Here is a 12,685-nt window from a genome sequence, read left to right as displayed (position 1 = left end):
AAAGACCAGGAACAATCAACAGTGGGCATGCTACTATAATAAGTGCTCTACTGCAAATAATAACGAAATGAAAACAACACTGAAACGACAGTCGAACCCATAGAGAACATGTTTTGTAACTCTCTGCACTTGTTCGAACGCCAGCCACTCGATCTCGAATCTGTATCTGTATCTGTATCGATCGTATTTAGTCTCGAGATGCCTGAGCATTCATTTCCGCCTGGTGTGATTGCTTTTATTTTTCGCAAAAGAAGCCCAAGCAGCGTTAGACAGAGATGGCGAAATGCGTATAAACAAAGATAAGAGAGCGGCGGCGGCGCCCAAACGGAACAACGATCGTCATCGGCATACACTGCTGCACCTGATTGCCTTGAAAAGCCGAAATCAAAACAAAGCAAAATCAAATCTGCGGCGAAAAAACCAAATCAAGTACCAGCGCTTACTGTAGGCAATCAAACATAAAAGATGTATATAGATGTTTGTATGTGAGCGATCAAGCAACATGTTCTAACTGCGTCGCCAGCGTCCATTTCGCTCTCTGAGCAGCAGCAGCAGCAGCAGCAGCAGCAGCAGCAACATCCAGCATTAATTTCCTACTCCTACTACATTGATGGCAACCACTACTACCACTAGCAACTAATAATAAGACGCCAGCATCTGAAGCAAAAGCTGCGCTCAGCTGTGCTGAAAAGACAGCGACAAGTTTTCAAGTTTTTCAAAGCTTAATTTCTGTTGTGAATTGCAGAGAAATTCCTTTGGCTTAATTAGCCTCTTTCGTACGAGGCGAAAATATTTTCAACTGAGCAAAGCAAGAAAGCGGCACAACAGCAACCAGCAACATCGGCAGCAGCACCACTGCTGGAGTGCTCAAACGGATGAGAGCAAAGAAGAGGGCAGAGAGGACAGAGAGTGGTACGGGTACGGTACGGGTTGTGTGGTAAAAACAACTCGGAGCGCGGCTCAGCTTAGCAAGCGCACAAATGAAACCAGTTTAGTTCATTTCGTTTCGTTTCGTTCATTAATTCAAAATTTCCATTTGAAACTTTTTCTGTGTGTTTGCCTGTACGGCTGTGTGTGTGTGTGTGTGTGTGTGTGTATGTCTGTATCTGTGTGAGTGCTCTGGCTCCGCTCTGCCGCTGTTGTACTACCCTCACTCTGCCCCGCTCTCTGGCCCAGCGTCATTGTCATAATCAGAGTTTTAACATTTTATGTACAGTATACTACAGTCAGCATTCACTAAAACTGACCCAACTGTCCTCAAAATGCGCTATGCATATAATATAAGTATCTCTAGCCAATTACCACTGTATGTGTATGCAGTCTTTATACCCTCGCATGTACACACACACACACACTCGTAGTATACCAAACCCGTATATACAAGCAATATACAGAGAGCTGGAGCTCGTTACGTTGAACTGGCATTCGTTGGATTGTTCATTCGCTTCGTTCGTTCGTTCGTTCGGTCGGTCGCTCGTTCGCTCGGCTGCCTCTCCCACAATCGCAACGATTTTTGACTCACACTGCTAGCGCTGTTATATACACATAACCTACAAAAATATATAGCTATAGCTACACACAGCACTGGCTCTGGCTTTGGCTTTGGGTCTGCTGCGAGTGCCAAGTAAATGCGATACGATATTTGTGCGGCGCATCGTGTGCGCTGTCAGGCGGTTTTTGTTGTTCAGGGCAATGGAAAGGCAGAGACGGAATTGGCGGGCAGGCGGTTTGCCTGGCAGACAGGCGGCATAACATCAGCAGCAGCAGCGGCAATAGCAACAACATCAGCAATATAAGTGCATTAGGGTTGTCGAGTCCAAACGATGCTAACGGCATTGAAGTTATAAATATCTTTATATGCACTAAATATGCTTGAGAAGCTATTGTATATTAAAAATTTCCTATTGTTTGGCCATTCTGATGAACTCAAATTTTAAATTAATAATACTTTTATTTCTATAACATTTTATTTCATTCTGTGCTTGCGTACCAGATACAAAAGTATCTTTAAGATATTTTTTCCTGGCATCTGGCAACCCTGCGCTGGCGTACTATCGAGTTTTTATGTACAGTATATATGTATGCATGAATGTATGGGCGTGTGTGTGTGTGAGTGTATGTATGTGCTGACGCTGTCACGGCCTCTGCCTCTGCTTCTGCCTCCGCCTCATACTTTGCTCGTTGCTTGCCTGACTGACGCTTGCCTCGACGCGTATGTGGGAACAAAATAATACCCAGTATAAAAAAAATTCTTTTTTTCCCTCGATGTGTTTTTTTTTTTTTTTGCTTTCTGCTGCTGCCGTTGCTGTTGCTGCTACGACAACGAAAAAGAGAAAGACTTGTGGGTAGAAAACCAACAAAGTAAGACTATAAAGTACAGCGAGGGCGATGGCGATGGCAATGTTGCGGGCCACGGCGAGTGCGAGGGCGAGGGCGATGACGAGGATTGCGGGGGTTGTTGCCGTCGAGGGCATGGCAGCGACGGCGGCAGTGGCAAACAAAAATTTAAGATACTTTTTGCGTTTGAATGGCTGTGGATGTGCAGCAATATAGCAAGGCAGCAGCAACTACAGCTCGAGCTCGAGCTCTGTGTTGCGAGATCTGCTGGCTTTGGGCTCTGGCTGGAAACATGTTGAAATGAATTTTGGTGAACATCAACGTCGCCAGAGCGACGACGATGCTGGGTCGAATGCCGGTTCGGGTAATGGGTCTCTGGCTCTAGTGCTAGCGCTGTCTATGCCGCGGGGGTGGTGGACAAACATTTGGCAGCATTTTTGTGTTATATTTTGCTACAACCATACGTACGTACGTACGTACGTATGTATGTATGAGTAAGTGTGAGTGTATGTGTTTCTGTGTGGAGGTTGCTATACGTCGCATCCGAGAAACTTTGAACATGTTCGGCTGCTGTTGTGTGCTAAATAGTTATTCGAAAATATCACTAAAAATGCTGCAGGTTTTCGGCGCATATGAATGTGGAACGCCAGCGAACATACGCGGACGAACCGAGACCGAGACCGGAGACCAGCTGTTGGCCTTGTGCTCTTAATGCTTTGCAGTTGCCGCAGCCGCAGCCGCAGCCGTAGCTGTATCTGCGATGAAGATGTACTCGTAGATGCTCGAGTATCTGGCAGTATTTTTGGAGATGTCGGCGTCGAGTCTCTGCTGCTGTTGTTGTTGTTGTTGTTGTTGTTGTTGTTGTTGTCGTCGTTTTATGCCCCTCTGATGAATGACTCGACACAACGCTCGACTAGCGATTGGGTATATGTGATCGAAAGAAAAACATCAACAACAACAATCCCATCACATATGGGTCGAGTTATTTTTGCCTTCTTTTTGTTTGGGGAATGGTCTGCGTTGCTGAAACGCGCATCAAATTTGAAGGCATGGCTGGCGATCATTGACAAATTGGATCAGGTGCAGCATTTCCCCAATATGATTGGTCCATTGAGATAGAAAATGATTGAGAGATAGATTGTTCGCTTCGCATAAAAGCAGTTGAGTAGATCAAAGTAGATGAACCTATGTTACAAGATCTTCAAAGCTATCTTTTAAAACTAGATGTATATTATTAACGTTTTTACGGTAGCCTGGCTAAGATCGTAATAGCTTACTTAATTTACAGGATGCCCCCAAAGGTATTCAGCATAGAGACTTGGAATTAAAATTAAGCAAAACAATTTCCATATGGATTACAACATTTACAGTAATTATTGGCTTAAAATGCATTAAAGCATTACATATGATAAATCTTTAATTAGGTCAGTCTAGAGTCAAGCTTCGTCCATTATTATAATACATTCAAAGTCTCAAAATGTTGAAGCTGGCTTAGAAAGCTTTGTCGACTTAAAGCTTTCCCTTAAGCGTGTGTTTGCTTTTAGCGTAAGCTCGAGTGATTCGAACTCCTCTTGAATTGTAGCAACTTTGCAATTTGGTATAATGAAGTACTCCCCCAACCCCACCCATTCCCTGCATCTGGACTGTGCAACTGTTCAGCTGTCCTATTCCCATTCTTACTGCTAGCCCAGTCGGATTAGAGTTGGCCCAAAGCAAAAGCTGGTTAACAGCAACAGCAACCAGTCTCCGTCAGCAAACTTTGCTCAAGTTGTTCTTGTTGTTGTTGTTGCCGATGTGAGTCGTTTTTATGATTTTACAGTTGCAAGCTTCCAGCTCTTCAATTCCGCTCTTTTGTTGCACTCACACACACATACTCACACACACACACACACACACACGCACACAAAACGCCCACTCTCTCCCTCGCTCTTTTATCAGTGTGTGTGTGTCTGCTGCTCCATTTGTGTTGCTGCTGGACGTGGTTTATGTCCGTGTGCGCCTTGTTATGTTGCGCTCCACTCGAAGGAAGAAATGCGATTGCCGATTGAGGTTATAATGGATTTCGACAGCCCAAGTTGTGCCAACGACGACAACAGCGTCGCTGCTGCTGCTGCAGTCGGAGCGCGCGCCTGCATTGCCACCTCTTTCAGTTTGCTTTATGATTACGTTCGTTGTTCCTTTTACGCTTATTAGTTTAATTTGTTTGTGGCGCTGCTGCTGCTAGCAACGGGATGCTGCGCAGCGCAGCGCAGCGGCTGCTGTCTCGTTGTTCATTTTGTTTTATTTTTCATTCAACTACTTATTGCATGCAACATGCTGCCGACTTTTGTGGCGAAGTCACGAGCACGCGGCGCCTTTGCCTGCCGCTCTGTCTCTTTGGGCCAGCGAATACTTCAAACAAGTTCGAAATCGCGACGTTGTTGTCGGCGTCGTCGTCGTCGACAGCGTCGTGCAAGGTGCATTCCCAATTCGATTATGTGTGCGCGTCTGTGTGTGTGTGAGCTTACATTTGCATATATGCAAAACATTTAGCATAACTGCAGCAGCGACGTTGACTGCAACAGCAACAGCAGCAGCAGCAGCAGCCGAAAATCTCAGACAGAGAGTCACATGTAGCATATTTGCATTTAATTTATGCTGATTGTGCTCTCCCACTTGAAGCTCCCTGGCTGTGGCGTCTTTTTGCTAGCGCTTTTGTATAAGTTTACAGTTGAAAGCTATCAATGTCAACAGGCAGCGACGTTTAGGCTGTCGTTGACGTTGGCGCGCTGCCGTTGACAGGCAGACAAGCAGACAGGCAGACGGACAGACGGAGAGACAGACAGGTAGCCAGCGTTAGCAGGGGTAGGAAGTTGAAGGTCGTTCGTTCTCATACGCAGACAACATACATAAACACACACACACACACACATACACATGCCAGCCAGCGCCAGCCAGCATGCCCATGCTCATATTTATTTATTACTTTTTATGTTGTTTTAATGATGACGACGTCATTGCTTTTGCTCTACTTCATACAAACACACACACACACACACAGACATAGGCGTATCTGCATCTCTGTCTGGCATATATTGTCGCTAGCCCTCCTTCTCCACCGAGCAGCGATTATTTCGGGTTATTAAACCAACCACAACAACAAACGGCCCGACAGCCACTTGCAGTTTTCGTAGTTGCTGTTGTCGTTGTATTTTTTTTTTGTTTGTTTTTATTTTTTTGAATTGCTGATTAATTTTATTGCCTTTGCCTTGTTGTAATTGTAATGATAAATTCGTTTTTTCGGTTTTTGTTTTGATTACTTGTTTCGCGCGCCCCGTTACCTCTCCCCCTCCCACCAACTAACATGCAATCCGCATGCTTGCCAGCATTTTACACTCTGCTCTCTGTATGCTCGCCATCTCTGTTCCTCTCACCCGCGCTACTACACGTGCCCGGCTATGCTGCTGCTGGTTGGCTGGCTGCTTGTGCTTTGCCTTTTGGACAATGTTCTGGCAGCGACGGCGGCGTCGTCTATAATTTATTAATTGTGCTCAGAACGTCAAAGTATGCGTTGACTGCGAAGTTGGCAGCGACGCGTGCTTTACGTTTTTTGTTTTGATACGCGACTTCGTGTGCCAAAGCGTGCGATAAAATGGAAAAATGGAAAAACAGCAAGGTGTGGGCCCGCGCTAAACGTGTTGCAGTTGCAGTTAGCAGCTTTGCAACAATGCAACAGCTGTTTAAGCGTCGCTCAGTCGCACAAGAGAAGGCTTACAATTTACAGTTACGTGTGGATTGCATAAAATTTATGATTATAAAAAGCATAATTTTACTATAAACAAGAGTCAAACCACATAACCTTCACAGCAGCAGCAGCTAAAATACATGCTGCTAACCTCTAATGACCCCTGACCACTGACTGAAAGATTCAAACGAAGTTTGAAACAAATATTGGCAAATCTATCAATTTCAAGCGGCGCTGCATTTACTGACAAATACTGTTGACTAAGTATTATTAATGAAATAAATTAAGTTTATCAACACTTGAAATTCTTTAGCTACATATGTTTGTATGTTTGTATCTATATTGAACTCAAGCGTTTACTGACTCCCAGTATTATTTACAAGAAACTTGTAGCTCGCACGCTTTGATTGCCATTTAATAGAGATACAATTTTATGTACAAACATACACATGTATGTACATTCATATGTCGCTGCTTTGGTCTCGTTTGACAATTTGAATGGTTTTTCTCACGCTAAAGCAGCGCTGCCGCAGCTGGCGTCAGCGTCTTTGGCGTCGGCTTGTCTTTTATTCATTCATGCCCCAATCGTTCGTTGTTTTGTTTGCTTTTTTTTTCTTCATTCATATTTATTTATTTAGCTAATAATATAAGTCAAATCGAAATTATTTATGATACCGGCAACGGCGACCCGGTCACGAAAAGGCGGGCAGGCTGGGGTGGGCGGGGGCACTATGTGTATGTGTGTATGTGTATTGGGGCTTTATTTTTTGTTTTGATCGCTATGTAAATGTGTCTCTGAGATGATTTTTATTGTTTTCGAGGCGTTTTATTTTTATTGACTCTGACTGTGAAATTTTAAACAATGCATTGTTGTTGTAGTTGTTATTAATCGGTCATTAGCAGTCGATGGGCGCTACTTGGTCTAGTGTAGTCTCGGCTAGATATAAATACTAAAACAACCTGTTTGATAATTCGCAGCATGTAATTAAGGCTTGCTGATTAAGTGTGTACTATGCCCCATTGGAATTATTATTAGCCTCAACAGCCTGCTAAAGAATTAGGCGGCAACAGGAAGGAAGGAAGAATATATCCCCTTAGTCAATACAGTCTTATGCTAAATACTGCAGGAATTAGCGTATGCTTGTTGTCGAGGGGCTGTCGGCGAGTTGGTGATGGAGGTAGACAGAATGACAAGAAAGTCAGTCGGCTTGCCGCCAGCGCAACGGCATTTATTGTATTCTTTTTCCACACGTATTTTCTCTTGATTAGAAACTGCAAAGCAAAACAAAAAACCGGAAAAAGGGTTATTTTTTATTGCTTGTCTCAGTCTCAGCCTCAGTCGCAGTCGCAGTCGCAGTCTCAGCTGACGCTGCTGCTGCTCGGCATGCCGCCCACTGTGTGTATGTATGAGTATTTTCTTCTTAACTTTTGGCGATTCGTCTGCCTTTTTTTTTGTTATTATTATTGTCGCCGGCTGCGTTTGCTGCGGTTGTTGCCAACTGCGCTGCTGGCGCTGACTGCAACGTCGCGTTGACTGTTAAAGCTTTTAGCATTTTAAATTGACGTTTATTATGCTCGCCCGCTGCTGTTGTTGTTGTTGGTGTTTTTGTTATTTTACTGCTGGTGTATTATTATGTTTTTTTTTTTTTTGTATTTTGGTGTACTCAACATGTTGTACGCGTAGTAGTTCTCCTTGGTGTGGTTGTTGTTGTTTTTGTCAACGCGTCTCGCGTGGCGTCGCAGTTGGGGCGTTGACGCTGCTGCTGCTGCTGCTGCCACCGCTGCTGCTGTTGCTCGTTTCTTTAGTTTGTTTTGGTTTTTAATTTAATCGTTTTTGTGCCCGTCTAACCACACCGCAAGCCTCTTGGCCCCTTAAATCGCAACGACTACGACAGACGCTATCGTTATTGCTCTGGTTGCTGTTGTAGTTGTCGTTAAATGTGTTTAGCACGTGCTGCTGCTGCCTGACCGGCCTCTCTCTCTCTCTCTTTCTGTCATGCTCACACTCTTTCACTGACTCACTCACGCTTGCTAATAGTAGTCTCAGCTGTTAGCTGCTCTTGTTATTGTTATTATTGTTGTTGTTGTTGCTGTTGTTGTTGTCGGTTTGCCCTTTTGTGTCTGCTGGTGCTCTTGATGCTTATTAGCGAGTGCCACTCAGTCGTCGCCACTTTTCACTCACTCCAGCACCTTGCTCGTTGCTCACTTGCTTCATTCATTCAAAGTATGTATGTATGTATTTGTGAGTGTGTGTGTGTGTGTGTGTGTCTGTGTTTGCATTGTTATTGCCTTTGCCTGTTGTGGCAGGTTGTGCCGCTGCCGACGCTTAGAAACAAGTGGCCAATAAATTATGGCCAGCCGCAAAGAGCAGACCCCCAATTATTATTGCCCATTGAGAGCCTAATGGTAAATACACATAAAACCGTTATGCACGTATTTTTATGGCAAAACAAAATACAAAACAAAAAACAGAAAAAAAGGGTTTGCCCAATGCCACTGTTGGTGGCTTTTGCTGTTTTTTATGACACGGAAACTGACCTAAGCTATGCAAAGCTGGCAATGGCATCGACATCAACACCGGTCGCTGATATTGAAAATCTGCTCTCGCAGCTCCATTAGGGTGTGAGAAATGACGGCTCGCCGTCTCCCGCAGCTAGCGTCGCTGTTGCTGCCAAGTCATGCTTGTTACACAAATACATACACAGACAGGCTCATATGTTTATATGTATTTAAATGCATGTACAAGTACTTTGTGTTGCTGTTGTTGTTGTTGCTGCTGCTATTGCTGTTGCTGTTGCTGTTGCCTGTCACTGTGTCAAGGACAAGTGGCATCTTTGTTTATGACCACTTTAGAAATCAGCCAAGTGAACTTCCTAATCAGCATTGTTCGCTTTTCATGCCGGGAAAGTTCATTCAACTTTTCACATATGCTCAAGTTTCTATTTACGCCTAGCTGTGGCAAACTTTTATTAGAAATATATACATACATATGTATGTCTGTGTGGGTGAGTATGCGATAAGAACAGCAACAGGCCATAAAAATGCGTTTATACGTTAAAAATACTGTATTCACACATATACATACATGCATGCATATGTATGTGTGCATTTCCGCATTGTTAGCTAAATTATAAAGCAACTCACGTTAGTGCAGATCAAAACAAAATTTGCATTGGCTTATGTTAGTTAAAAAAAAAAACTTTATATTTAACAAACAACAATTGAAACTATGCAACACAAATTGGCCTTTAGAATTACGAGTTTTTAATTCATATTAAAATGATGAAAAAATTTACAAATTAAAATTATTTTCATTTTCATTTTTCATATTTGTAAAATCCTACCTTGTCATACGAATTCTCCGTAGATTTCAAAGTGCTTGAGTAATGTTCTAGGAATTTAAGTTATAACAACTTAAACACCTAATACAAGCATTTCATTCACGCCGACCACAACAACATTAACATAAAAGCCAATGCACTTTAGCTCAACTATGCACAACACACACACACACGAGCACACATGTATATAGTATACATGTGCATGTGCTCGTGCACAACTGTACCCCCGCCCCTTGACCCCCTTTATGGCTAGTGACCGCCCACCTGCATCTTAAACCGCAAATGCGTTGCATGCAAACAATACAAAACGCCACGGCACGAGATTCATATGTATGCATGACATTTTTGCAGTTTTTGTTTTGCTCGCCGGCTTCGGCAATGTGCGCTGCTACCCTACCCCATCAGCCGCAGCCCCTAGCCCCTAGCCGCTGTCCGCCTGTATCGTATGCTGCTGCTGGGTCACCCCCCACGGTCACACCTCATCGAAAAACTTTCATTTAATTGCTGCGAACAAGAAGCAAAAACAACTTGAAAGCAAGAAAACGAACAAATGAAATAAAAAAAAAATAAAACACAACAAAAAATGTTTGCCATTGGCTTTGTTTACAATGCTTCGATGGGAATAACGAAGAAGATTGCTGAATTGTGAATGAGAGAATGGTGGAATGAGCATGGCAAGTGATAGTGAACGCCAACTGCGACAGCGACGGCGACAGCGACAGCGACGCTGGCTATGCGTGCCTGCGTATGGTAACCTCCCCTGCTGCCCCTCCAGCAACAGCTCCCCATAACCGAGCACAGTTTGCTCCACGCGTACGCATGACGTACGTAGTACATGCCCCAAATGGCTTTTCAATTGCCTCAACCGGTAAACACACACACACACACACACACATACATGCAAACGCTCGAAGAAACGTGTACAAAGCATAAACGTGGCTGAAGCTCAATAATCAAAACAAAAGAACTAAACTACTAGCAACATCATCATTATCTTCAGCGCCAGCACCAACGAACGCGATTCAATTGCATCAATCAAATGATAATCAAAACAAAAGAAGTTAACCATCGACTATCATATAGCATTATATGTGGAGCAATCCGATCTAAGAGATATCTTTCAATATAGCATATAAGCATTATAATATTAGGAAACATCAGAGAAATTAATACAATAAATTAAAGGCTTATAATTATAACTAAAATAATACTTCTTTATTCAAGTCCAAGCAACTCTTATATATTACATGTGAGCACAGCTACCTACAATATAGGAAACTATGTAGAATAACTCTCATTGAACCAGAAAAGATATTGTTACGATAAGGTGTATCCTTATTTATACCCACATTTATATATATACGTTGTTTTACCGCTGATCTTGGCATACAATTTATATTTTTATAAAATTAATTTCAGAGTATAAAATATCATAGACTTGCCAACAACACTGCTTGCTGATCACCTATAAAAGACATATTTCTAGGAGCGATCTTCTACTTAGATTTCGAGCAAACTTAGGTAATTTAAAAGAGTTAAGGTAGGCATGGGGGACATTAGTCGTTTTTTTTTTAACAGTCTACTCACGTTGGCTTCGGTCCACATTTTGATTGCCTCAAGGAATAAGCGGAGAATCGCGTACAGTAGTTTAATTCAGAAGCTTTAAGTTTTGGCGCCCTTTTGAGCTGAGTTGACAGTGAAGGAGTTTGATTGCAGCTCGGCGGCTCAGTGCGGCCTTTGCTGCTGCAGCAGAAGGAAACAACTCCACATGGTGAATGCACACACTACTCTAGGCTATGTTCAATGAGTTTCTGCACTACGCAAGTCTTTAAATTTGCAATTTTGTACAATTTAAACGTTGTTTGTTTTTCAAACTAAAATTGACGTAAATTTCGTCGCTTGGGAGCGCGCCTTTGGGGTCGTCGTCGCTTTTGACGTTGGTTGTACTGTCTTCTTGTGCGAAGTGCAGAGTTCGTACTGAATCTGAATTTTTGAACAAGCCCAGTCCGCCTGGCAGTTAACCAGTGTTGCCCTCGTGCCGAGCCGAATTGTAAGCTAACGAGAAACGAACCTCAAACTTGTCGGCAACCCTGTCACATGCGCACATTAGTTGCTGCTGCTACAATAGTATTGTTGTTGCTGTTGGGGCACAGGCTGGCAGTGTGTTTTTTGCCTCGCATTTTCAGTTGCGCTGTGGAAAGCCGCCAGGCGGTCCACAACCAGCAGCAGCAGCAGCGGCAGCACAAGCTACGGCAAGTGGCAGCCGTGCGTGCGTGCGGCAAACACAGCCACAAGAGCCCAAAACCCAAACCGAGAACGTTGCTCCGGCTGCTACATTATTGTTGGACACAAATGCGGATGGGAGGGCAAACTCGTATACTCGACATGCCTTCCGAGCCCCTAACCAACCAACAGCATTGACAGTTGAACTATTTTAGTGCATGACAAACAAAGGCAGGCGAGCTTCGTTTTGTCCTTTGCTAGCAACATAAAGTCGATAATTTTGGTTGTGTGCGAACGGCACTGGCGCCAGGGCCTTATCGATAGGCAATGATTCAAAAACATGAATTCAAAAAATGAAAAAATTAAAAGCAGATTTGAATAAATAGTCATTTAGAAAATCGAACTTTTCTAAGCATTCAAAGTTTTCTGAATAGAAACCGAAACATATCAGTTCGAGCTTATTTCTGCCTAGGCTATAATTTAGTATTATGCTCATTAACTATGATATAATACTCTTAGGAAAATCTATCAGTTTTTGTACATGCAATCGTGCTATGATCAGCGCTCATTGCACAGCTTTCGCAAAACAGCAAATGATCTTGACAAACAGCAATTGCAATAGTCAGGTGCCTTGGGTATACGTAATTCCACAATACTCATTATCATCATACGGCTTGGTTGGCATTGTTGTTGCTGTTGTTCGCTCTGCTGTTATTCTGCTCGCATAGACAGAGTCAACCACATAGCCGAACGACCTTTTGCTGACTGATATAAGTGGGTGGTTGCTGGCGTGTTTGGGGGGCCCCTGCGGCTGCTGTTGGCTGGCATCGGCTTAGCTGCACATAAACACACATACAAATACATATACATATATAAATGTACATACATACATACATGCTTATTTATACATACAGTCACAAACGCACATACAAACACAAACACACACACACACACAAATACAAATACATATATAAACTCATGCACAACAACAGCAATTCCCCATACCCTGAACCGACTGACTGCTGATTGCTTTGCTTGCTTGGCTGCTTGGCTGACGCTG

The 12,685-nt window shown here is 43.3% G+C and overlaps 1 protein-coding gene across 1 annotated transcript in view; it reads right to left on the bottom strand.

Moving 5' to 3' along the window:
- LOC108603359 (AF4/FMR2 family member 4) overlaps nt 1-11,928 on the bottom strand; it is a 31,752-nt gene extending 19,824 nt beyond the window's left edge. Inside the window, 1 exon segment of the mRNA XM_017992106.2 lies at nt 10,990-11,928. Within this exon segment, the coding sequence (XP_017847595.2) occupies nt 10,990-11,007 (18 nt within the window). The 5' untranslated portion in view covers nt 11,008-11,928.
- Between the last annotated feature and the right edge of the window lie 757 nt (nt 11,929-12,685).

Source organism: Drosophila busckii, chromosome 3R, assembly GCF_011750605.1.
Source record: "Drosophila busckii strain San Diego stock center, stock number 13000-0081.31 chromosome 3R, ASM1175060v1, whole genome shotgun sequence".
Taxonomy (NCBI): domain Eukaryota; kingdom Metazoa; phylum Arthropoda; class Insecta; order Diptera; family Drosophilidae; genus Drosophila; species Drosophila busckii.
This window is presented reverse-complemented; position numbering and strand designations above follow the sequence as displayed.